The sequence below is a fragment of the Emydura macquarii genome, unplaced genomic scaffold (genome assembly GCF_026122565.2).
Source record: "Emydura macquarii macquarii isolate MOO-44397 ecotype Brisbane River unplaced genomic scaffold, CSIRO-AGI_Emac_v2 contig_2897, whole genome shotgun sequence".
NCBI classification, from domain to species: Eukaryota; Metazoa; Chordata; order Testudines; family Chelidae; genus Emydura; species Emydura macquarii.
The window spans coordinates 16,854,887-16,880,859 of NW_027133034.1; the positions used below are offsets into that span (position 1 = coordinate 16,854,887).

General features: G+C 39.5%; 1 protein-coding gene across 3 annotated transcripts in view; it reads right to left on the reverse strand.

Moving 5' to 3' along the window:
• The window catches only part of ROR2 (receptor tyrosine kinase like orphan receptor 2), a 206,903-nt gene that overhangs the window by 60,393 nt on the left and 120,537 nt on the right, over positions 1-25,973 (reverse strand). For all 3 annotated transcript variants that reach the window (XM_067568704.1, XM_067568705.1, XM_067568703.1), the window contains one exon: positions 6,109-6,186. In XM_067568704.1, coding sequence (XP_067424805.1) covers positions 6,109-6,181 — 73 coding nt within the window. In that variant the 5' untranslated portion in view covers positions 6,182-6,186. The remainder of the gene's footprint in view (positions 1-6,108; positions 6,187-25,973) is intronic.

Here is a 25,973-nt window from a genome sequence, read left to right on the forward strand (position 1 = left end):
CATGTCTGTGTCAATACCCTGCAGTACACATTCTCTATTTGGCAGTTTCATTTCTTCTGAGAAATGATACAGAAGCCTGGTGTTTACAGAACTTACTAAATCTGAAGTAATTGCATGACAGTGCAGCCAGCCATTTGTTATGCTGCCCTGTTATTTGAAGTTCCCTTTAAATAACCTATAATTATAAATCTTCCAAACAAAGTGGAAAATTTAACCAACTATATTGTTAAGAACGTTTTCTTTATTTAATTTCTGTGGTGATAATGAACAGTTACTTTTTTATGATGCATGGTATGCCACAAATAGTGTGTGGATTCCACTTTGATGCAACGATTTTGGGTAAGAAACTGCTTTCTTACGTTGAATTGTGCATCTCGCGATTCCCAAAAAATGGGGTGTGCTCTTGCCCTCTCCTTACAAATATTCTATTTCCCAGAAACATATGGAGAAGTGAAATGCAATGTACCAGAACTTGCATTATGTTTATGTACTTAAATTGTGTCTTGTAAGCAGTACTTCAAATATTGTGCCAACCAACTAGAGACTTTTTACAGTCAGACAGATTTAGTAGTCTGCTATAGCAGTGGCACACTTAATGAAACAAAGAAAGAAAAGCCCCTATAAAAATGGCTTAGGCTCACTATGTTGAACTAGTATTACTGCAGTTATAAATGCGATATATTCCAACAATTACATTTGCCTTGGGATACAGACATTCAAACCGAAAACTTTTATTTTTAAAGTCCTAGTATATTGCACACTAATTTGCTCCATTACATATGTTATTGTTATGGAATCTTTTCTTTACTCTGACTTTGATCCAAAGCCCATTGCCTAAAATGGGCTTTGGATCTGCTGTCTGAATGCCAAGGACTTTGAGAGAAAAATCAATCTGCTGGCTATTTCTGTATTTGCCACAGGCACAGTAGATTTAAATTAAATTTCTCACTTGTTATGGTTTATAAAATGTCTTACAATCAATTCTAATATTTTATCTTGCCTGGATAAATTCAAAATTGTTCTGTCAAGAATTTAGAGGGTAGCAAAATTTAGTCTACATAGCATATTATGATAGCCCTGGCATCCTGCATATAGACTAGGTTAGGGAAACAACTGACACTGCAATATAGTCAGAACTCTTTCATACATTGAAATGTCTCTGTTAGGTTGCCAGTTCATCATCTTTGAAGATGGAAGGAAAATAATAAAAAATATAGCAAACAGAATCTCACAGTAAACAGATTAAGATGGAGCAGTGATTCTTGTGAGTGTTGGAAAGATGGTAAAAATAAGGAAACTTCTTTCACGGATGATGGGAACATCAACTATTACTAAATTCTCAAGAACAGTTATAAAACAGGTTAAAAAACAAAGGATACAACTACCACTAGATTCCCTGATAAAACTTTTGGGCTTTCCAATAAAGAAAATATATATGGTTTAAATAATGGCCATGTTGGAACACACAGCTGACTGCAGCAAAGTGTGAAATCACTGCTACATTGAATTTCAGCAAAGCTTTACACACAAAGGAAGACATTTTAGGTTAAGATCTCAACCAACATTTTGGAAAGTGACCCTACCCAGGTCAATGATAAAAAACGCATGTGCAGTCCCACTGCCTATATTTGTGCATGAAAGTAGCATAGCCCTGCACAAATATTTGTGTGTACACACACACACACACACACACACACACACACACACACACACACACGGTAGTTGCTTCATGTAAGTGTAGACACACGATTGGAGGGAGCATTTGCCAGTTTAGAAGTTCAGGCATGTACATTGGTGGCCCAATTTTAAAAAATACTGAGCTCCCAGAAGCTCATGGATGCTAAACTTTTGGCAGCTAACCAGAAATTTCAAAGAAGTCTAAGAGAGTTGCATGCTTCAAATTCCAAATAATTTCATTGGGACTTGGACCCTAACTCCCTTAGGGAGGAATTTTCAGAAGAGAATAAGTGTCTTAATATGAATTTGGAGCCAAACTTTAGCCTTCTATTTTTTAATATCTTGGCTGTCAGTTTTACATTTTTTCCCAGTTTTTCCTGGTTGTTGAAAATTTCCAGTTCAACCTGAAATTAATTCTATTTTCCCATTTTTCAGAGTTGCCAAAAAACTGAAATATCCATTATTCACTCCACTCTCCACACAACACTTCTATAAGATGGAAAATGGAATTGGCAATATTTTCCTAAGAGTGATAATTGAAGCAAGAGAGGCTAAAGTAACTTGCTACACTCATTACAGGTTAAACTATGATTATACTGTCTGCCTGGAATAAGGGGCAGTGAGTAGCAGCACTATCCCAGGAGGAGACCAGACAATATATTGTGATTCAGAGTGACAATTCCTCCCGTGCTTCCAGCTCGCTATGGGAGTGGGGTAAGTCACTTAACCCATTTTTGTAGAGCAGCTTACTCCTTCCTGTGCATCTGGCCAGCCATTTTGTCTGGTGAGTAAGGAAGAGCGAGCCAGGACTCCTCCCCACTCCTATTCCTTTCTGCCCACTTGATCCTAGAGGCTAACACTGGGCAAAAATTCCCAGCTCTCCTTTCCAAGGCCAATCAATACGAACAATCTAAATACTGGAGGAGAGGACTTCCGTGTGCAACCAGGTAAGGGCTGTGGCAGTTTAGCCACATGCAACCCTGGCAAAGCTGAGAACTAAACCCATTTCTCCCAAATCCTAGTACGGTGCCATAATCAATTTCTGAGGCCAGGATGGAAAACGTGGCCCTTGAACTCGATGGACATAAGAAGATATAAACGTTCTATTCAGAACAGGGGATAAAGACTATGTGCCCATTTTATCATTTTTAATAATAATGTATCTTACGTATCTTCACAACAAAATAAGTGTTAAAAGCACCTGGTGTTCAAGAGTATCGAATATGAAAGAATACAACACACATGTGTAAGTGTTACACAATTCAATTGTATACGTTCAAAATTATAGGCTATTGTAATGGGCTAGTCTGTCCCCTTAAGGGTAGCTGTGTTTAGTGGTCAGTGCACTCCTGTCAAGTGGCCTAGCCCTTTAAGATTTTGAAAGGTCTGAAACATACACATGGACCTAGGAGATATTGGTAGAGAGGAGGCAATCCGGGGAATAAGTGGTGCTTGGGAGGAAAACCTGTTACTGTGTGTTTAAGGACCAGGAGCTTTGCAGACAGCGCTGGGCAAGGCTCCCCTCTTACCCAATGAATTGGGATAAGCTTTGAGAAGGGAGACAAGCATATGTGCTGCTTCCTCCCTCATAGCAGAGAAGACACCACTCCAACAGGAGAAGGCTGCCTGCTGAACTCTCTAAGGCTGAGAGCTAACTGGCGAAAACTTGAAAGGGGGTTCCAAAGAAGATGGAGCTAGGCTGTTCTCAGTGGTGGCAGATGACAGAACAAGGAACAATGGTCTCAAGTTGCAATGGGGGAGGTCTAGGTTGGATATTAGGAAAAACTTTTTCACTAGGAGGGTGGTGAAGCACTGGAATGGGTTATCTAGGGAGGTGGTGGAATCTCCATCCTTAGAGGTTTTTAAGGCCCAGCTTGACAAAGCCCTGGCTGGGATGATTTAGTTGGGGTTAGTCCTGCTTCGAGCAGCGGGTTGGACTAAATGACCTCCTAGGTCCTTTCTAACCCTAATCTTCTATGATTCTATGATTGATTCTATGAAAAGGGGCCCAGCTGGAGAAGAAGCTTGCTAAGGCTTGTCTTCAGATACAACGCTACAGAACCACTGCACCGTTTTAGTGAAGACGCTACTTTGCTGACAGGAGAGCTTCTCCTGTCAGCATAGTTCCTCCACCTCCTGAGAGGCGGCAGCAGCTCTCCTGTCAACATAGCACTGTCTTCGTTGGGGGTTAGGTCAGCATAATTACATCATTCAGGGGCATGGATTTATACAGACTTAGGTCTGCATTGTAGACCTACCCTAAGGAAGCTTGAAAGCCCCAGCTTCTAAGTTTTCAAGCTCTTTGGCTCTTCCACTGCTCACCTGATGAGCTGACAGGGAGCCAGGATGTGTGTCAAAGACCATCATTAAATTCTTTGTTTTAATGTTGTATCCTTTAACTACAAGTAGCCTCTTGGAATAGTAAGCTCTTTTGGTCATGGACTTTGTCATCGTGTCTGTCTTATTACAGAGTGCACTGATGCCCCCATACCACCTATGGCCAGGCACTATAGGTGCTCGCTACCTCAGTTTCTCCTAATGTGCCGTCAATCAGGCTTTACATAGAAAACAGCACCCTTTCTTAAGAATCTAGTGTGTTAACCAACAGGCCAATGAGAATACAAGCAAACTTCACCCAGAGTCAGTCTTAGTTTATCCATTGCCCCTGAATCCACTGCTCCCTCCCCACCCAAGCCCTTTACCTTTCAACTCTGGTACTTTCCCTGAAGCCAGGCCTCTTGCTGCTACCTGGGAAAAATCCTTCCCCAGAGTCAGGAGTCTGCAGAGATCTGTCAGCAGCAGTTCTTCTACACAGCAATACATAGTTCCTGACACGCTGGGCTTCCTGCCACTGTTTGGAGGACCCTTTGGCTGGGACCAGGCCTTCCTGGAGGCCTGCTCTCCCTTTAGGAATCTCCTCACTCTAGGAACACACCTTCTAGACTTCTTGCTCTAGCATGCTCCCTTGGAAGCTTCTCTTTTCAGGAGCTTCCCGTATCCCTGGGAGTACCAGCCTAACTGACCTTGAGTAACCTTTTTCTTAAGGTCCAGGAGGTGCTCATTTACCAATTAACCATTAAGCTGCCACCTGGGACAACTACTTCCAGTTGGGTCTTAAGGGACCAGTCTGCCAGTATCTGCCTTCTGACTCCCCTTAAAAGGGCCAGTCACCCATGACATGCCAATATGTCAAACTCACTTTTGGTACTATGGGTAAAATTTTAAAGCACACAAATGTTTAGCTAAAAAATCAATGGGACTTAGGCACTTTTGAAAAATTGTATCCTAAACAAATAATCATCAACAAACTCACCAACACACCAAGGCATGCAGGACATCGCATACAATAACTAATACCTTAATTGTATGCAGAAAATGTTTTAGGCAGCTCATAGCATTAACAAGTTAAAATGCAATTTCATATTTTTAATATCTATATAAAGAAAAGTTATGCACAAAAATAAATTAGTTTGTCACATAGATGAAGATATTTAAACTCAACACTAAATCTGAAATAAGACTCTCCCTAAACAAGAGGAAAAAAAGAAGAGATAAATAGCAGTTTTGCTGAAAAATATGCTTGTTTGTCCCCGAGATGCAATAATTTCAAAAAGGGCATATGATTCTGTCCTCATCTCCTCCTCAAATCCCTGCCCTGTAACATCAGCAGCAGTATGGAGTTTAGTGATACAACATCTTGACCATTATTCTGGTCAAATAATAGTACTTTGCTTGTTCATAGCATCCTTTATATAAAGCCAGTTCTGGTGCTTTGTCACTGTTTTCCTTTCCCCACTGTGACCTTGCTTTAGTGTATTATGTGGTAAGGGAGCTGGCAGGAAGACATTAGCAACACCAGTCATGTCAAAATACAGTAAAGTAATGCAAACAAGCCTATTTCCTGAGATACATTCCAGTTTGGAAACAAACACCTCACAGGTATGTCACTTTTCATGCTGCCTACAGAGTGACACGATGATATGGTTCTACTGCGTTTGTAACAACCACTTTTTTTTTGCGGTTTGGTCATCAAATTACCTGACACACGTCTGAAAGAAGTATAAACAAAAATTAATCATGAGACTCCTGGAATCTAGGTGAGATCACTGCTGAGGGTATTTGCCATACCAATATTAAGTCACATTTACATACACGATGGTATAGCGGCACGTCAGTGCACGCTACAGAACTTCTAGTGCTCGTCAGTTGGGTCCACACGCACAATTAGCGCACAGCACGCTGGAGTGCTGTCGATTTACACCCTCAGCTTGTCAGGCAGTAAGTGTTTGTCTGCCTGCCCTGTCGGTCTCCCAACATATTAATGCAGAGGTAAACAAAGGAAGTCCATAATAAATGACTCCTTTGCATCGTACATGTTAAAGTACCCTTTTTTTTTTAAATAAAAGAATTGGAATCATTCTTAATTTTTACCTTTAGGTGTTGGAATTTGTCTGTCAGGTCCATCCACTTGACCCAGAGGATCACTGGAATCTGGTATCTCCATTTCACCTATGTGAAAAATAAACCATTAAAATTTTGAACCAGTTGAGAAGATTCTGAGTTGATCTTTCTCTTCTTGAGCAGAATTGAGATACTGGGTCTTTTAATTCACCTGGGGTCAAAACCTGGTCTCACTGAAGCCGTTGCAAAATTCCCATGGACTTCAAGGGGCTCAGGAATTAGCCCTTATTGATTATAAAATCTATTCAGCACAACAAATGGAAGGTATTGTGGCTTGGCACAGTGACAGCATTAAAAAGTGTGTTCCAGTTCTAGCCACACACCAAAAATTAAATTCAAATACTTTCTGCAAACTGCCTTTGTCATGGCAGACTAATCAGTAGTGGAATTCCGTTGACATTCTCAAGTACAACATGGCAGAAGTTTTACTTTTGAGAATATATTACATTCCTTTAAACTTTGTTTTCACAGGTCGGACCCACCTCAACCCCGATTACACCTTTATGAAGGACGATCTAACTGCCCACCAAGGCATTGAAAGACAGCAACAGAATTCAAATCATAGTGTTTTATAACTACATATTGTTTGTTATTTGTAAAAGTCTCTTAGAACTGGGGTCTTAAAAATATAATATCTTCCCCTGTCAATTCTATATTGCCGTTGATGCACACTCAGACTTTGACCATCATGATCATCTAGTCTGACCTCCTGCACATCACAGACCACAAAACCTTACCCACCCACTCCTGAAATAAGCCAATAACCTTTAGATGAGTTACTGAAGTCCTCAAATCTTGATTTAAAGACTTTAAATTACAGAGAATCCACCATTTACTCTAGTTCAAATCAGCACGCTGAACTCTTCACCCCCCACCTCCAAGTATTCCTAATGGTGCTGAAATGAATATTTTTCCATTCACCTTTTTTTTTAATGCACCAGCGTACACTATCACAGCATAGCACTGGAAACAGTGTGTGTTAGTTGGCTACTTTTGTTGACAAAACAGTGGAGGTGTACAGACTGGAATGTTCCACCAACGGATATAACTCCCCTGCTATGCTGATGTAATAAAACCACCTCAACGAGAGGTGTAGGGCTTACGTTGGCTTAGTTAGGGTGACGCACTGTCAATGTAAGCCAACAATGAAGACATGGCGTCCCTTACATGAGCTGTGGGGCTGTTTTTCAGGTCAATTTCACTGCTCTGCTGGAGTGGTTAAAATGACAAGAAAGCCCCATGGAGAACTGGACCCTGCTCCCAGCTGGGAGTGGGGAAAGAAACCCGGGTGGCTGGACCCCACTCCTGGCTCACCTGTGAAATTGACAAGGCTGTCCGGCTCCCGGCAGGAGAGTGGGGAGAGAAGTCAGGGATGCTGGCCCCCACTCGCCAGGGGCGATAAGCCCCGGGCAGCTTCCCCCTGGGTGGCTTCCCCCAGCTCCCAGTGAGGAATGCGGAGGGGAGAAGCCAGGGTTGGCTCCCAGTGGGGAACACAGAATGAGGGAGGGGAGGGCAGCCCACTGGAACCTGTGGGGCTCCTGGGAGGTAGCTGAGAGACCAAGCTCTCAGATCCCCACACTGCCCCTCTTTGGTCAGTGGAAATGCTGCTGGTGAGAACAGGCTCCACCGACCCAAGGAGGGTCATGTGGACATCAGCCATCTCCGTAAACACTGCGGTGGCTGTAAGTCGACCTGTGTTAGGTCAACTTGTTTTTCTAGTGTAGACAAGGCCTTAGGCACTGAACTCCGTGAAGGAATGGGGCTTGGGACACACCCATCACTGACATCTCCCATTGGCTAGCTTAGGTGGCTTCCCGCTTAGCATGCTGGCTATTATGGCTTTCATGCCCAAGCACCTCTCCCCCCATGCATTGTATAGGAAGCCTAGGCACATAACTCAGGCTTTGTGGATTCCAATGACTTTCACTGGGCACAAGTTGCTTTGTGGACCCAGGTAAAAGTAATTTAAAATCCACACTCCCTCTTGTGGTTGACTTCACCTAGGTACCTTGGTAAAATTACATTGCCTGGTCTCCACTAGGATTTTTCCAGCGGGACAGCTAATGAATGTTCATTATTCTGCAGTAAAAACAACCCTTTTTTGCCGTGAAGACAAAAGCCAGGGTCTTATACTTGGAGTTGGAGGGGAAGGCAAAGTGCGAACATGTGACAATCCTGGTGAGATGATCTTTGAGTCATATGTGCATAAACCCAGCCTGCTCTCAATGTTATGCTCTCAACTGATGACTCCTTCAGGCGATCGCATACACTGGGAATTACAAAAGAACAGGTCAACATTTTATTTATAAAACTGACAGGGACACCAGGACAGGCTCCATTATCAGGGACATATGATTATCCTATACTCACACTCTTCTATGTAATTATCAATACTCATGCAAAGATTTACATGTCCTTGACTTCTTTTTTTTTAATTGATCTATGCTCAACTTTGTTTCTTGTGTTTCCCATTCCTTTATTAGTTAAGTGGGATTCTCAAAAGGGACAAATATGAGAAGAGTCACAGTAGTTTCTCTCTTCCCCATCCCACACCCTTAGTTGGTGTTTTTTAAATCTCAAATCAGGACGGAAAGAGACAAAAGCATCTGCTGATTTTAAAATGCTTTAATAATAGTTTTGTGTAATTCATATGTTTATGTCTGGCAAAAACATTTATCTCCAGATGTGCCTTATCAGAGGATAATTACATACCACAGACAGTATCTACCAGCAAAGTCTCCATGAATAAGCAAGGTTAAAATTGAAAAATCCTGTGTGTGTGCTGTAAATTATAAGTCCAAAACAGATCTGCCATTTTCAACTGTTGCTTTAATGAAAGAGACATTTTATCTTTTAAATATTCTAATCTGAAAAATTTCTCTTTTTAACCATATTTATTATGAGCGCTTATTTTTAACCCTGACATTTCTGAACTAAGAGTTAAGGCAACATAGAACTGTGTCAACATGAAATATTACAAGCATTTTACATTGCACATGCCTCTGGATCAGACCTACAATAAGTCATTTTGCACATGAAAAGCTTTTTCCCTTTAAATTAAACAATCTCAGAGACCACAGATTCAAAGTGCCGAGAGCTGCTCAGAGGAAGAGTTCATGCCCCCTCTTCTCCTTTCCTGTCAATCACTTCTCTCAATTCTTCAAAATTTTTCATTCCTTTCATCTTAATGCATTCCCTTCTGCTAGGACTGGATCCATAGTGCTGAGATAAAACAGATAATGATCCTTCATGCACCCCCTCTACTTCACCCCCTAGATTGCTCTTACAAAGGGATCCCTGCTTGTATCATTTCACCAGCTTCCCTGTGATCTCTGCATCAAGTCTACACTTCTGGTAGATGCTTTCAAGACCCCACGCATCTCTGCCGCACCCTACATCTCAGACCTTATTTGTCACTGCATCCTTTCCCCACTCCGCTCTACCAAGACCCCAGCTCCCATGTCCCATTTGCCTCTCCCTCTCTGCTACTCTCCCATTTTTCTCTAACTTCCCATGCACTGTTTCACAGTCATTCACACACGGACTGAAGAAAAGCCTGGAGTTTATTCCCTTCCAGTGCATCCTGTTTGACTATTCTAGATCGTAAACTCCTTGAGGTAGTAGCTACAGTCTTCAGTAGTGTCCTGCAGAGTGCACGGTGTATTTATTACTAAGCATATGAACAATAATTACAAACAAAAGTAAGAGCAACAGTAATGATATATTATGTCTGTGTTTCTAAACATTAATTTGGTTGGGAGTCTGGAGAATAAAAGGTTTTAAAACTTAGAGGGTCAAGCAGTTCCTCATATTGTAAACAGAATTTAAAATATTAGGTATCTAAGGTTATGGTTTAGATATTCCTGCTATTACAACTGGGGGAAGAAACTGCAAAGTGGATGGCTGCCATGTTACCCAATACTTTAATTGGTAGTGAAACAGGAGCAGACCTACGGGATCTTTTTAGATGTATGACTTATGTTTGCGCTACAGTGTCTTCACAAATAGATAGTTGCTGGTAGATAAGACCTAACTCCACATTAATACATTCATTTCAGATGTGACAAAGATGCCAGAATTTGCCACCCATCTGCTTAAATGGGTGGGTGAACTTGATGGGGCCAGTGGTGAAGAGGGACAGTCCCCAGCAGCGAAGGAAGGAGACACTCGCTGAAGGCTATTGGGTAGCTCCTCTCTTCCCTTCAGAAGTCTCAGGCACCCATTGGCCAGCTGCGTAAGAAGGGTGCTGATTGGCCAGCATTCCCCAGCTCTCAGGATTTAACCTGGCACAGGGGCCATGAGGAGCCTCTTTCAGTGCTATTCCAGCAGCCCCACTTTACCCACCCTGAACTAAAAATGGGAGCCAAACCTGACAGATGCTGCAGATCTAGCTGATGCCCATTTGGGGATCAGGAAGGAATTTTTTCTCCCATGGGCCAACTGGCAGAGGACCAGGGAGCTGATTGCCTTCCTCACAGCACCTTGCAGCCACAGAAGATTAAGCAGGAATGCACTTAGTACCTAGCTGAGGTATTTGGGTTAAGCTGTAATTCATCACAACTTGCAGCTGGTTTCCCAGTGCAGTGAAAAGAAAAAAAAATGGTCCCCAGAGGTAAAAGATTTTGGTGATAGACCATGGGCTCATGGTACAGAGTCCCTCCTCCCTCCCCGCCTCTTCTGCACCCTGTGTCCCTTTTGCAGGGAGAAGAATGCCACGACTCAGAGAAAGTGGAGTCCTGGGGATAGGCTGAGGAGAGCCAACCCCGAGTTACAGGTTATATGGTAGAGTAACCCCCAGTCTGGACCTATTAAATGCCTGGCATAAGACAATGTGGATGATGGACAGGTTAATCCTTCCCATGTTAAAGCTGATTAAAAGTTGTGGCCTGGTGGTTCATTCCATGCACGTGTCTGTCCTTATTTCACCGCTGTGTCCGCATCAAAACTTAAGCACTTCCACTAGAAAAGGATGGATACGCAAGTGAGCAAACAGCATTACTGATATAAATGAACAGGTGAGGAATGAAATACCTTCACATCACAAAATAGCTGGATGCAAACTGCTATTATTAAATAATTGACTTGGAGAGAAATGCTCATGATTTGAAGCCTAGCTGTGATAGTATCAACTCGCATTGCTAACGTGTTAGCTGAGTAGAATGCTGATATGTAAATATGTAGTTAACTGAAGTCAGACAAACCACCATGGCTACTGTGGAGCGCTCACTAACCAGCGTGTCAACAGTTCCCTTTGAAAATGCTGACCTAAGAAAAAAGGAGCCATTAAGCTTTTGAGCCAACAAAACAGATCCTCAAGGAACCACAAATAGAAGAGAGAGACTGATATAATTTCATCTTTAATGCTTTATCTGGAAGATAGCGCCATTGGATAGTACTGCTGTCTTTGGATTGGCTGAATTACACATGGATCATAAAGAGTATGACTACAGAGTCAGATGTGTGAACTGAACTCCTAACCTTTCATGCTAAGCAATCAAAGTACACTGATAAAATCTGAAACAGCAGTAAATTTCATCACTAGGTTCTAATGATTGGGTTGGTTCATTGTGTGTGTTATATTTGTTGGTTGCATAGATAAAAAATGTTGTAATCCTATAAGAGTTTATATGCCATAATCTAGTTGTGCAGATTTTTTTTTTTTTTTAATTATTAATTATTCACTAATAGGAAACATTTATAAGGAAACATCCCGCGTTTCTGCAAATACCTTGCAAGAATGCAGCCATCACAGCAGTGTAAAAATCACAATCCTTGCACAATTTGGATTTAATTACCTACCTTCTACACTAAGCATGGTATTATTTCTTCCTCTGTCACTTCCATCCCTTTGAGAATGTACTCTTTTGAGATGGAACATGAGGAAAAGTGGCCAACTTGATAGGGATTTTGGGGGTAGACAGTTTCGGCCACCTTTTATGAAAATTTATGAAAATTTCTCCTTCTCGTGAACTGGCACACAAGTAAACATCCTGTAAGGTTGAGGCAAGATTGCCTTAGCACATGTATCAAAACAGAATTAGTGATTTCTCAGTTGAACAGAAAGTCTAAACACAGGGCATATGCTACTGGTAAAGTAATAATTAAATAACAGTTGTAGAATTTAATTATTCCCTCTGGGAGCCATAAAATTGACAAAGCTGCCCAGCTCCTGGCAGAAAGTGGGAGGGGGATCCGAGAAGCTGGGGCAACTAGACCCCACTTCCCAGTGGCGAGAAACCCAGGAAGGCTTCTCCCACTCCCGGCAGGGAACAGGGACTGGGGGGAGGGACAATTTGCCGGGAGCCTAGGAGCCTGTGGGGCAGTCGGGCTGCTGGCAGGGAGCTGCCAGCGGAGATACGAGACCAGGCTCTCAGCTCCCCACACTGCCCCTCTCAGTTCAGCGGATGCGCTCCTGGTGAGGATGCGCACCGCCAAGCCAAGGAGGGTTGTGTGGACATGCACCATTGCAGTAATTACTAATATAGATCAATTTATGTTTCTAATGTAGACATACCCTATGTTAACCTTTGACTCAGGTTCTAACTTTACTTCAATAATATAAAACCCCCAAAGAAAAAAAAACCCTTCAGTTTAATACCCTCTCATATTCTGTTCTTTTCTTCCTAAAACTTTGTTGCCCTTCTGTCAGTTACTAATCGCTAGCACTCCCTAAACAAAGGTCCTAGTGTCGGCTTTGATTCAGCTGCCAATCTGATTATGTTGGCTTTCGAAAGCAGACTACTTAGGTTGCTGAATCAGGGCCTTTCATTGAATTCCTTTTTCCAACATCTTCAGCCCCTGGCAACTGATTGCAAAGTGAGCTTGGCAAACCTGTAAAGGGTGGTGAAAAGTCTACAAAAGATGCAGTTAGTGCTACATGATCAGTACACTGCTTTTATAGTTACAGCCGATTAGGACCTCTACTTTTTCTGAGACAATTGTCATTTCACATAAAAACAGCAAAGAGAAAATGTCTGTACTTTTTGTTTCAATTGTTTGGTGCCGGAGGCACTTCATAAAGTTCTTAGAACATGCACAACCTACTGTGACGTTATCTAAACAATTATTTTAGTGTAAAAGTGGATTTTTTTGTTTTTATTCCTCAGTGAAAAAATCCTTTAATATGATCTCAAGCTAAATTGATAGCAATAGGGAGAGCTTTCAGGATATAAGTTTTATAATTGGAGTCAGCCTTTGTATGTCTGCTCTGTAACTTCAGCATGAGTTAACCAGCAAATGAACGTGATATAGGAATGTTGAACCTAAGAGAAATGCCAACCTCACAAGCAACTAAACCTCTGAAAGTTGGCACACACGCCCCTAAACAAAAAGCCATTTTTACAAGGAACAGGACTCAGTTATACTAAAAAAAAAAAAAAAGTTGTTCTCATAATTTATAAGCATCCCTCTTGGAAGCATGAAACCTGTTTCCTTAACTTAAGTCTTCCTCCCACTAGATTTGTTCTGTTTTTCACGACCAGTTGACTGAAAGGATTTATTTTTAGAAAAATAAGAAAAGAAATATTTAACCAAAATATATGAACTAGAAGGCTAGCTTACACTTGGGGCCTATCAACCTCAACAGTGATTCCTTCATTAACTTTTTTGCTCAGAAACTTTTGCATAAAATTCAAATACATTTTCAAGCAAAGCATGCTATATCACCTTTATGGAACCCTCTCCTGTATTATCTACAAACAAACGAGATGATCAACAAGATTTCCTGGGCAGACTTCTGTATAGTGGGGCCCCAATTTTCAAATGAGTGCATCTTAATAGGCCTTCAGAATTGCATAATCAGATACTCATTTGGCATTTAGAAACTTGCACACATGTACTAATCCCAACGTTTGTGCTCATAGGCTTATTCAGATATATTATTTGCCTATGTTTGAAAACTGATTCTCAAATATCAAATGCATGTCTCCAAAGAGAGATAAAAACGTTATTCAGTGTAGCATCAAACAAACTTTTTAAAAAGCTGAATCTATATAAAGCTAGAATGATCTTGATCTCCACAGGAAATCCCACCCCACTTCCAAAAAGAAAAACCTTACAATGAAGATTTGTAGTATATCTACTTCTACTCATCATCCAGGTGCCTCTACATGTACCATCAGGCCAATGTTAAATACAGAACCAATCAAGCCATCTAAAATAATAATAGTAATACCAGAGATTCATACACAGAGTTCAGCAAATCCTAGCACACAGTGTTTCCAAGCACAAAGTGTTTCCAGTTTAAATGCCTTAAATTCTTCCCTCTTCATGGATCATATTTGCAGCTTAAAAAATGAAAGGTCAAATGTTATATAAATCTTAGAGAGAGACTCGTGGAATAAATATTTATTCAGATCTCTTTCAAAATAAAAACCTTAAGAAACTATTACAACATTGTGGTAGCAACAGTGTAGTTATGGTTAAGGAGGCACTTTCATTTTAACTCCCCATTTTCAGATACAAAATATTTCTGAAAAAGCTAAGCTATGGGATATAAATTGTCAGTCAAAAAGATCTTTAAAAAATTAGGGTATAATTCCAATCTCTTTCTCTCTCTCAAGAAAAAAAGAAAGAAAATATGATGCTACCCTGGGCCATAGAAGACCTGATTTTAATTCTCTTCTTTACCACAGACTTGCTGAGTGGCCCGGGTCAAGTCACCAGATTTTCAACGGTATTTAAGCACCTAGAGATGCATAGAGGCATCTTGTGGGCTTTTCATAAGTGTGCAAGTGTCTAACTCCCATTGACTTCAAAATCTGTCCCTTAACCTCCCTGTTCCCCATCTGTAAAATAGGAATATTAGTATTTCCTTTCCTCATAGATTTGTGAAGATAAATATGATAATATGATATGATACAGATTGTGAGGTGGTCAGATACTACAGTGATGGGGGCCATATAGCATTTAAGATAATATAGCTAAAAGGATCCAGGCATGAAAATAGGGGATTGTTAAGTAGTTAACATGATTTTCAGAGTTTTAACTGTAAAACAAGTCCTGATTTGCCAGGGACTTACTCCTCAATGAAACATTTAAAAGAGTTTGGTTTAGAAATAATGAAGCTATAAAAGCAAAGGAAAGGACATGAATTAAGGTGAAAAAACGTTTGCTAGAGCAAAGGACAGCAGGGGACCCCATCAGGAGTCCATAAACTTTGACTAATAATAGAAGCCATCTTTTTCTATACTAAATGGAGAAACGATGTTGTCTATACCTATAACAGAAAGGTGCAAGGAAAACAGCCTTTGGGAATACTGACAAAGAGATGAGCAGGGCCAAATAAAACTGTGTTTCAAATGGTTAATAATTAATAATAAAACTCTGTGGTATTTATGGCACAAAACACTTGAGTCATTTAAGCCATGAAGATACTTCAAAGTCATATGTGATTTTCAACTTATGAACTACTAAGTCGACAAGGTATCACAAATAACACACAGTTCTCATATATAGAAACTATATCTATGTTAAACAGCTCTGAAGCAAAAACAGATACCACTAAGTCAACACGTTCAGGAACATGTAAAAGCCTTAAATATTTAAAAAAAGGAGAGAGAAAGAGATGGAACTCAAGCTAGCTTTCATAATAGACAATAATTACTGGTTAAGTATTATACTAAATAAATCTTTTTGGAAAACATGGACACATTCCAAAGTTCTTCTCCACCTCAGCTGTAAAATCTTAACTTAAAAGCACCCGATACCAGCACTGTACACACCTGCAGCTCAAAGAACATCAAGTTAACATGACAATTATCAGTGACATTACTACATGATTGATTATTTTACTGCTTCTGGCTGTGAAAACAAAAAAAGTCTCAACCAAAAGACTAAAAATAAGAATGATTTACGAGTGTAACACTCCATCAATTAGGAGAAATAATGATTTTCATAGTGCTTTTGTTTCTAAAGAATCATTTTAAATCCAAAAATACCAGTCCTGTTTGCAGCCTTGGGCTGAAATCTTTAAGGCTCCAATTCAGAAAAACACCCTTTAACTCTAAGCACATGCTTAAGTACTTTCCTGTATCACGGCCAAAGTAATCACATTAGACTCTCTCTTATAGGAAATAGGCTAAAAAGAATATAGGTCACAGTTGAATTGACAAAGAAAATATATTTTATCCTAAAAGTCACTTTGATAGTTGATTACTATATTACAAAGCTACAATAAATGTTAATTAATATCCTTCCAAAAGTTCATTTAACATCTTGTAGCCATGTTTCAAAAATAAAAAAACAATATCAGTCCTAAAAGAAAGGGTGGCTTTTAGTGATAGCCAATCTACTCTCCTGAAAATAGTAAGTGCAAAAGTATTATACAGCACCTTTCACTCAAGAAACAGAGCATTTTTTAAATGGTGAAATATTGGTAGGTAAGCACTCCCGTCTGTATCTTACCAATAAAGAATTTGAAACTAAGGCAAATTAACACTAAAATTTCTAACCTGAGAGCCTAAAATTAAATATTGATTGAAGTAATTTAGGGACCTAAATAAAAAGAGTGATTTTCAGAGGTGCGGAGTACTCAAAGCTTCCAAATGACCACAATACAACATTTATTCTCCAACAGTTATTTAGTGGATGCTTAGAATTCTTTTCTTGAAACCAGCTGACATTGCAATGCTAGACAAATTCCTGCAGACACACAGGCAGATGAGCGTCCATATTGCCCTGTTTGGGCTTGTCTTCACTAGAAAATTAGGTCAACACAACTTTGCAAAATCATGTTAACACACACAAATGGGACTGTGACCATTGTGTTTCAACTCCATGTCAGATGCTTGCAGATCAAGCTTATTTCAAGTTGAAATTTTCAACCATAGTTTCACTCATGACCAGCTGACATGTTTAAACATAACTGTTCTGGACTTGTAGACTGCAAAATTGTGTTCAACTCCGCATTAGTTAATCTGACTCCACAAGAAGGTGTCCTAACAAGACAGTTTTCTAGTGAAGAGTAGCTCTTAAATACAATTATTGCTTATGGTTTCTACATATTCAAAAGGCGGCCACTGTGCTCCCTTGCCACAGGGAGAATTGTACAGAGATGAGTGAAACGTGAGGGCTCTGGAAAATGGGACAGAGTCTATGTGAAATATGCCACCAGACTGAACGTCATTACCATTTTGGTGGATTTGAGTGGTTTGGTGAAACAAACTCTTCTAATTCCTACAGCATATGTATTCTCATCACAAAAACTGAAGTACTATTGCAGTTGATGTTAACTGGCATCTTTGTTGACCGTTTCAGTGCAGCCCAACAGCTGTGCTAGCATAAAGACTCAGGGCTGCGGTAGAGGTGCGTTAGTAGACAAGCTTGCAGTACTACTCTGTGCTGTAATTGTGTTGTGGACAGAAAACTTCCGAGTCTGCAATGCAATCTCAACTTTCACAAGCAGTCAAGATTTTTTAAAAACAAGAACTAAACTAAACTAAACTGTGTTTAGTGTACGAAATCTGAATCCCAGGTAGGGAGGATTCAGGAGCAGAGCTGGTCAAAATTCTTCAATTTTTAAAAATGTAAATAAAAAATTCAACAAATCGGTAAAAAAAAAAGAATTTTATTTATGCTGGTTTTTCAGTCAGCTTCTCCTCAAATTCCCTGGACCCATACTACTACACTTTAGTGGCAATTACATTCCCTTTTGAATGGGTACCCATAAGCCTTCTGTCCAGTCTGAAATGCTCACAAAAACTATTCTTAGTGCACATCCCATAGTCCTCCACATCCATACTGGGGCACCAGGGCTAGTGGTATTATCTTGTGAAATTAAGAACAAGGACCTTGCAGGAACACTCTCCGTTCCGGCCTGGTCAGTGCCGCATTTCCTATTTGCCAATCTTTGAGTGTTGCTTTGAAGACTGCCACACCCTCTCAAGCAACCAAACCACCTCTCTGTTATTTGGGGAGCTATAAAGGGATGAGTTTTTAACTCAACAGAGTCTACCCTACTTTCAGCAACGAGCCTAGGTTCACATGCTGTTTAACTGTTCTAGGCAAGACACGTGCTTCCTTCTCTCGCTGAAGAGACGGCTTGAGCTCTTTGATTAAAGCTAAGAAAGGGTAGACAATCTCCACAAGAGAAATTGCTGTTTCTCCTTTTCTTCTCCATCATAAGCCTTCCTTAAAAGCTACAAGAATGATTCACCGCTCAGCAGCCTGAACAGATCTCCCTAATGCAGCCACTTTAGTTTTAATATATATATATATATATATTTTAAGTTAGTAGAGCTATAACACAAACTTTTCTAGACTACAAAAGACAAAATGTATGGAGCTTTGTTCTTCCCTCAAAATAAAATACTGAAACTAGTAACTGAACTGGGGAGTGCATCCAGCTGGAAACACTTGTAGCTTTCAGTGGGTGCACAGCATGCACCAAAATAAAAACCTGGTCACTGCTCCACAAATACTAACCAACAAGCTCATTTTCAACAAAGTTATGATGTACAGGAAATGTCTTCTGCTGAGCTTGCCTGAATGCAAAGGGCACGATTTCCTAAATTAGCATGTGTGTGCACGCACTTGTGGGTGGATTTTTAAAACAATTGGCAGTTTGAGCTTAACTGCTACATTTTCCCTAAATCAAGCGGGGATTTCCTCAACTCCTATAATCACTAATTATCCAGTTTCAAGACTGCAACTCCTATTAACCACAAGTAGTTCAAGCATAATCACATTACTATGATCTAGTCTTAATAGCATCATTTAAGGAAGTCACCACATTGTCATCTTAATGAATTGGCAAAGTAACAGGCTATCCAGAAAGTGACAGCTACTTAAAGTGCAGTTCAACTCAGAAAATGATTGCAAAACTAGCACCTCCTTACTCAAAAGGTCTGCTCCCTGTACATATTTGTATCTGCTGCCTTTACTGCGTAAAATATGCTGTATTACTTTTAATTCCTATTACTACCATACAGCCAACACTACTCTGGGATAATGAACTTCTTAAGATAATTTATGATGTTTTGATCACAGAATTTCCATTGTTGGTGATACATAAGCCAGAAAGAACACAGCATTTACCTTTAGATTCCAGCGTGAGGACTGAAAATCAGAAGAAAAAAAAATCATCTTATAAACTGAGTAAATTTATCTTGAAGTTAGTCAGATTCAAACATGGAACAAACACTGTTTTTACACTCATTTCCATTGTTTTACTATAGTTTAATTAAGGCCACTTAATTTCAACAAATGCAACAAAAACTGATGTCCATGGAAAAAAGTGTTCTAAACATATTCACATAGTGAAGTGGAACAAGCTGTGTATTACTATACCGCTAGCAATATTTACTCATGTAAAATTGATTTGTTCCACCCTTAAATTATGAAGTCCACAAGAGCAGACAGCAAGGTCGAGCAACTGCCAGATACACCCAACAGTACTCCTAACAGTTCTGAAATAGGGTGCAGTTTCACTCATCTTTGGCATTTGAATGGGATTGTGTTTTAAAGACATTTGTGAAACAGAATATTATCCACAGTGAGAATAGAAAATGAGCAAAGATATGCATTTCATCATCTAAATATCTAAAATATCTACATTTCAAAATATACAAATCATAGACACTATAGGCACTTTACAATCCTATAGGTATTCATGTATACATCTTAATGATCACTTTTAGATTTGATACATTTACTTACAACCATTGTTTAACTAATCAAAATGGACAGGGGTGGTTTTCATTATCCTTAAGCAAATATTTGCAAATGTAATACTTACTTGTGTGATACATTATAATAAAGTTTTGCAAGTTAAGAGTCAGAGCGTGCCAACCCAACCTCTCTTGGAAACCAACATTTTGTAACAAGTATGGGCTACTGCCAGAAGAATTCTTCCAATTGTGTAAGCAATCATGTTCCTTTACATTAGCTGTAGTTAGCTTTAAAAGTCAAGGATACAGAAACAGGGTACAGATTAGTAGACCTAATCTTCAGGAAAGCATACAAGAGCCGGTAGCACTTCTTTATATCTAGCCACAAAACAGAACAGTGTTAACACATTATGCTACTTTAGGTATTTGTAGGAGATGCTAAAACCTCTGTTGGTAATGAGGCTTCACATGGATTGGCACACTCCATGTATCTAATATTTGCAGAAGCAGCATACCTATGGTTATCTTGTGCAATGGAAAGAGAGAAAGCTACAAAGCTGAGGGGGTTACGATTCAGCAAAGGTTTCACAGCACATAATCTCAGTTGTTATAAAACACCTAGGAATATGAATCCAGTCAGGTCACTCGGTTAACTAAACATTTCAAATCCACTCTTGGGAGAGTGATATCAAAGGAGAAGATTACTGGACGGCTTAGATTATTAATGAAATACAACAGAATCTACCCCTTCTAGTTAGGGTGGCCAGACATCCCAGTTCACTACTGTTTGAGTAAATTCTGTAAAACTGGGGGCTTGTCCTGGTTTGTACATATCACCTGGTCACCTTTTTGGTGTTTTGTGAACTGTCTCAGGCCCAGCTATACTTGTACCTATCTGACTGCGAATTATGGTGCATCCCCAATTGGGTTTCATAATCCATAGTGTGGCAGTGCAGCAGAATCAGTGAGGAGTTTGCTGAAAGGTAGAAAGATGACATGTTGGTGTTAGCACACACAGAGCAGAAGCTCAGATAAGGAAAACGAAGGAGATCATAGCAGCAGCATCCAGGCCCCATAAAGAGGTAGTGGAAAGGAAGGATCATAAGACAATGGGAGTGTAGCTGGGGCTGGCAAGAGAGGCTGAAAAGCAGTGGTCTCTTCCTCCCAATATCAGAAAACTTTGCATCATCCATTATCACCAACACTCCAGTAATAGGCTTCTCATTTTAAAAACCTGTTAACTAGCTGAGGTTGGTAATAAAAAGTAGGCATCTGATGGCCGCTATGGGAGCTGAGGCCACTTGCTAGCAAACAAAAGTTGACATCACAAAAGACTACCATCAAAGCTGCCAATAACTAGCACTCGTTAGCAGTCTGCAGTAGAGATGCCAACAATTTAGCAGTCAGAAATGATCCCTCAGAGACAAGGTTGAATTATACTGTCAAGGCAGCAGGGGTGAGAGAGGCTTACTGTAGGTGTCACCCAAAGAGTAACCGTTTTGTCTCTAAGGCTGTCATGCTTGAATTTCTCAGCACAGTGGGGTTTTAAGTGATGTTATTACCTGCATTCATTTTGTGACTTTCCAAACTATTTTGTTGTCACTAATTGGGGGATGGATGGAGGTGATTTTTTTACATTCTGATATATACAATAAACTACAGCCAGATTATGGAGGTGTTTCTGGTGGGAGGAACTGTCATTTGTTGCACTGGGTATTTGCTGGCATTGTGATAAAGATACGAGGGCATTTCTACCATGTTATTTGTGTGCTTTGGGAAAATATATGCAAAATTCTGCTCAAAGCATTAAACAAAAACATACCATGTTAACCAGAGTTGAGTGTTGTGAGACTGAAGAAATGCATGTCTGAAAAGATCAGAACTACTATTTGTGTGCACTGCACTTTCTGCTACTAGACAAGAAATTATGATGCACTAGCAGAGTTCCTCTTGACTTTCCATTACACGGTGGTTCTCAGATTTTCTACAAAGCAGCTGACATGAAAGAGACTTTGTGATTTACAATAATGCAGTATGAATGTAGATAAGATATGGTCAAAGATCTAACACCAAGAAATCTGTACTGCTCCTAGAATGGCTTCTCAAATATTTAAACTACTATGACCCAGAAACCCAAAAGATGGATATAGTCCCCTTTGCCCTTGTTTTTTTCTTTTGCTGGCTCTGTTCTGTTTCTGTGCTCCTTTTGCGTAGATTAATCTGAGATAGCTAACCTGATTTGCTTGACAGGATAAGCATTGTATTTCTAATAAATTAAGAAGTGCTCTGCTCAATTTTGGGTTTGTCCATTAGTGTCTCTTGGCTTCATAGCATGGGTGAGATAAATGAGGCATCTCTTTTGCTCATGTGATGATTCGAGAAAAACATCAGTGTGAGAAGGTATTAAGATACTTAAGAATCTAATGTCAAGTGATACTTTAAACACATTTTTAAAAGGGCAGTGAACTTTAGATTATTTTAAAAGGCAAAGATGCTATATGCACTGATCTCTTCTTGAGGTAAGACTCTCACATAAGTAAAAAGCTGGACACTACATGGCTCTATGCATCACAATGACTGCAATCTCCATATTCTAACGAACTTCTCCGATTACCTGCAATAAAGCTGAAGGCAGTCAAAATTTTTACCTCCTTGTGACAGGTTCCCCTGGGGTACAACCTGGGCCTAGGGTCCTGCTGTGCCCCCCTTAGCTCTCCAGCCTGCTCTTATCACTCAGCCCAACAGCATGTGGAGCCCCACAACCAGCTGGCTAGACTGCATGAATGCTCCCAGAGCCACTCAAGAATCTCACAGAGAAAGACACCAGCCATTTCACTCCAGCTCAGTCTTGCACCCTGAAGTTGCCCTGGTCAGAAGCCTGACCCATATACATGTTACCCAATTCGTCCCTCCCTCAGTGTGGAGAAGGAATACACTAGCTTTTATTGACTGAGCTCATATTTTCCAAACACTTCAACCGAGACACACTGTTTTAAGGTAAAATATAAAACAGGCTTATTAACTACAGAAAGATGGACTTTAAATGAACATAAGTGGTAGGCATAAGAGACCAGATAGGCACAAAAGCAAACAAAGAAACACACAGTCTAAATCTTAAACCTTTAATACTAAACAGTATTTAGATTAAGCATTTTTCTCACCCCTCCCCCCAGATGTCACAGTTCTCAATGTACAGCCTTCCCCCTCAAGCCTAGGTTCAGTCCCTTTCTCTTCTAGCATTTCTGATGCTTTCAGCATAGGCAGGAGAGGAGAAAGGCCAAAGCATGCAGCCTCTGTTCCTTATTTTATATCCTTTGACCATGTGCTCAGTAGACATTAGTTCAGGCATGTCCAGGCTGAATCACAAGGTTGCTCAATACCCTCCCCCCCTTTCGTCTTGTGCAACTGAGTCATAGGGCTGAGCAATCTCCATTGTATAATCTTGTGCAATTGTCACTGTATTCTAAATCTTTTTTTATTACAATCACAACTATCTTGCAAAATAATAGTTCCTTAACACCATCCTGGGTGGAGACCACCACCCTTGTAGAAAGAGACTTCTAAACTTACAGCATATACTGAAAAATCTCATATACTGAAAAATTTCATATAAAAAAAATTTCATATACTGAAAACTTGACACATACTAACGATATACATATTTGTACAGCATAGTGGGTTTTAGCAGATCATGACGTTTCCTATGATACCTTACATGACATGCTTTGTGTGAAAAATATATATCAATTATATACGAGGGATGAATATTGGGGTAACAGGGTGTTGCTTGGAGGTACAGTGTGTCATTCTCCCCTCCCCCAATAAATTCTTTGTTAAAATAAAGGCAAATTCATTCCTTTATTTTTTTTCTGAATAGGCAGATTATTGATAAAACAGAGGCAAAACTTTGTACCAGAAATAAGTAACAGCCACTTTGAACATACAGACCTGAATCAGTTTAAAAAAAAACCCAAACAAACAAAAAGAATCTAAACATATTCACTCATATAAAGGCAACAAAAATGACTGAACAATATCATGTATTTATTCAGCACTTATGTTCTCTCTCTCTCTCTCTCTCACACACACACACACACACACACACACACACACACACACACACACACACACACACCTCTAAGTGAAATAAAATTAGTAAATCTAAAATTTACAGCTGCTGTATAAATTTTAAAAAACGCTAAAAAAAGGATGGTGCTGCAATTCCTGTATATTCAAAATTTTCATTGATTTGAATAGAAGTCTGAGTATAGAACAATAACAGATTGAGTCCTTAATTGGACAAATCCCTTTCTAAGATTAGTTATACAAAATGGGCAAAGTAGAATGAAATAAAGACAGTGAGTTTCATAGCATATAAGAACTGAGTTTGAGAAATACCCTATATCTCTGCAACACCATCACAGCTCAAATCCTAATGGGCAACAGAAGAGCTGAATTCCTTTATCAATATCCAATTTTACCTGCTCTACCAATTTCCGTTTCACGGGACAAAAGGTCAGAGGAACTGTTCTCCAGTCACATTAACTTATCAAACCACTGCATTAACAAAAGCAGCACTGTATACACTTTCTTACGTTACTGCAACAAGGCCTTTAAAGCCAATGACCTTACTGATCCGAGTCATGAAAAAGTGATCCTTGTTGTACTCAATTTATGGTCAATCTTAATTCATTTGAAATGATCCTTTTTGGCTTTAGTTTACCACATAAAGTTAAATCTCATTCTACTTTATTAAATTTTGATCTACATGTTTTTCATTAATTAAAAGCAAAAGGAGCCATGATAGGCTGGCCATTAATAGAATGCTATTAATAATCAAGTCACTAATCAAAGTGGAAATGCATTTGCTATACACCTAAAGAAATGAAAACTCAACATCAACACCAAGGCCTAAGCTACACAGTTTTTGCACCAATGTAACTATATTGATATAAAATCCAGAATTTTGTTAGATCAGTGCAACAGCATGTAAAATAAGTTATGTTGATTTAAAGAATTTATTATAGGCCGGGTCTGTAGGGTCTAGACCCAAGGATGCCCCAAGAGCTATGGGATTTCCCCCTGGATAAAAAATCCTATTTTACATTCAAGAGGAACTACATTGGTACAGTAAAGTTAAATAAAACCTGATATTAGGCTTTATTTATCTTCCTAATTCTGATATTTTCTCCCCATGACTTCACTGAATTTATAGCTGCACTATTGTGGAAACACCACAGCAAACATACTGCAAAGTATGTGATATTCTGGTGAGGTCCAATATTCAATACAAATACCTTCGTCACCAATAAACTTTCTTTTGTAAAGGTCCTGGACCCATAGCATAATGATCTTATTTTTTTTCAAAATGACATTCAGAAGGGGAGATGAAGTTAGAGTCCCAGAAAAGTTACAACAGACCAAAGAGCCAGTGATGAAGCAGAGATGTGCATATGCAGCCAGTCTAGCTGCAGCATGCACTCAGGGTGAACTATCAAGTGCAGAGAAACCAATCAGAATGTAGGCATTTTTACTGAAATAAATTAGGAATGTAATTTTGATTGACAAAAAATTAGGAGCTTCTGGGGGAATACTCATGGAGCCAGATATTCAATTGGTGCACTTCTGTCTCTCCAAAGCTCTGCTTGTGACACAATGGTTTAGTCACCTGCAGTCTGTAGTACTTTGGTGTAATTTTGGTTATTGAGTTTAGTGAGTGGGTAGTGTTGATGGCTTGTGACATAGAGGAGGTCACACTAGATGATCTGGTGGTCCCTTCTGGTCTTAAAGTCTGTGAACATGAATAAAGGTGGCAGAATCTAGCCCATAATTTTATTTCAGTGGTTTTTATTTTGTACTATTAAAATGTTACAGGTTCTGATCTTGATTATGTGTAGGATTTGTGCCTCTGAGAAGTAAAAAAACCTTTATATTACATTCCATACTTAAAAACAAGGGCTCATCAGAACTCAAGAAGAAACAAATTAGAGTCACACTAGAAACGTGTGTATTAATTCCTCTGTTCTACGCTGTTAATAGTCCATACAAGTAAGCTTTAAAGATAGGTGAAAAAAGATGTGCATTGATTGTGCGACTGACAAATATTCTTACACTTTACATTTCATGTAGTTGTTTGAAAGTATGCTTCTTGATATTAAACCTGCAGCTACAGTTAAGAATATGTTTATGTTTTATTACGAATACAGGTTTTTCTTTCCTAGAGATTTA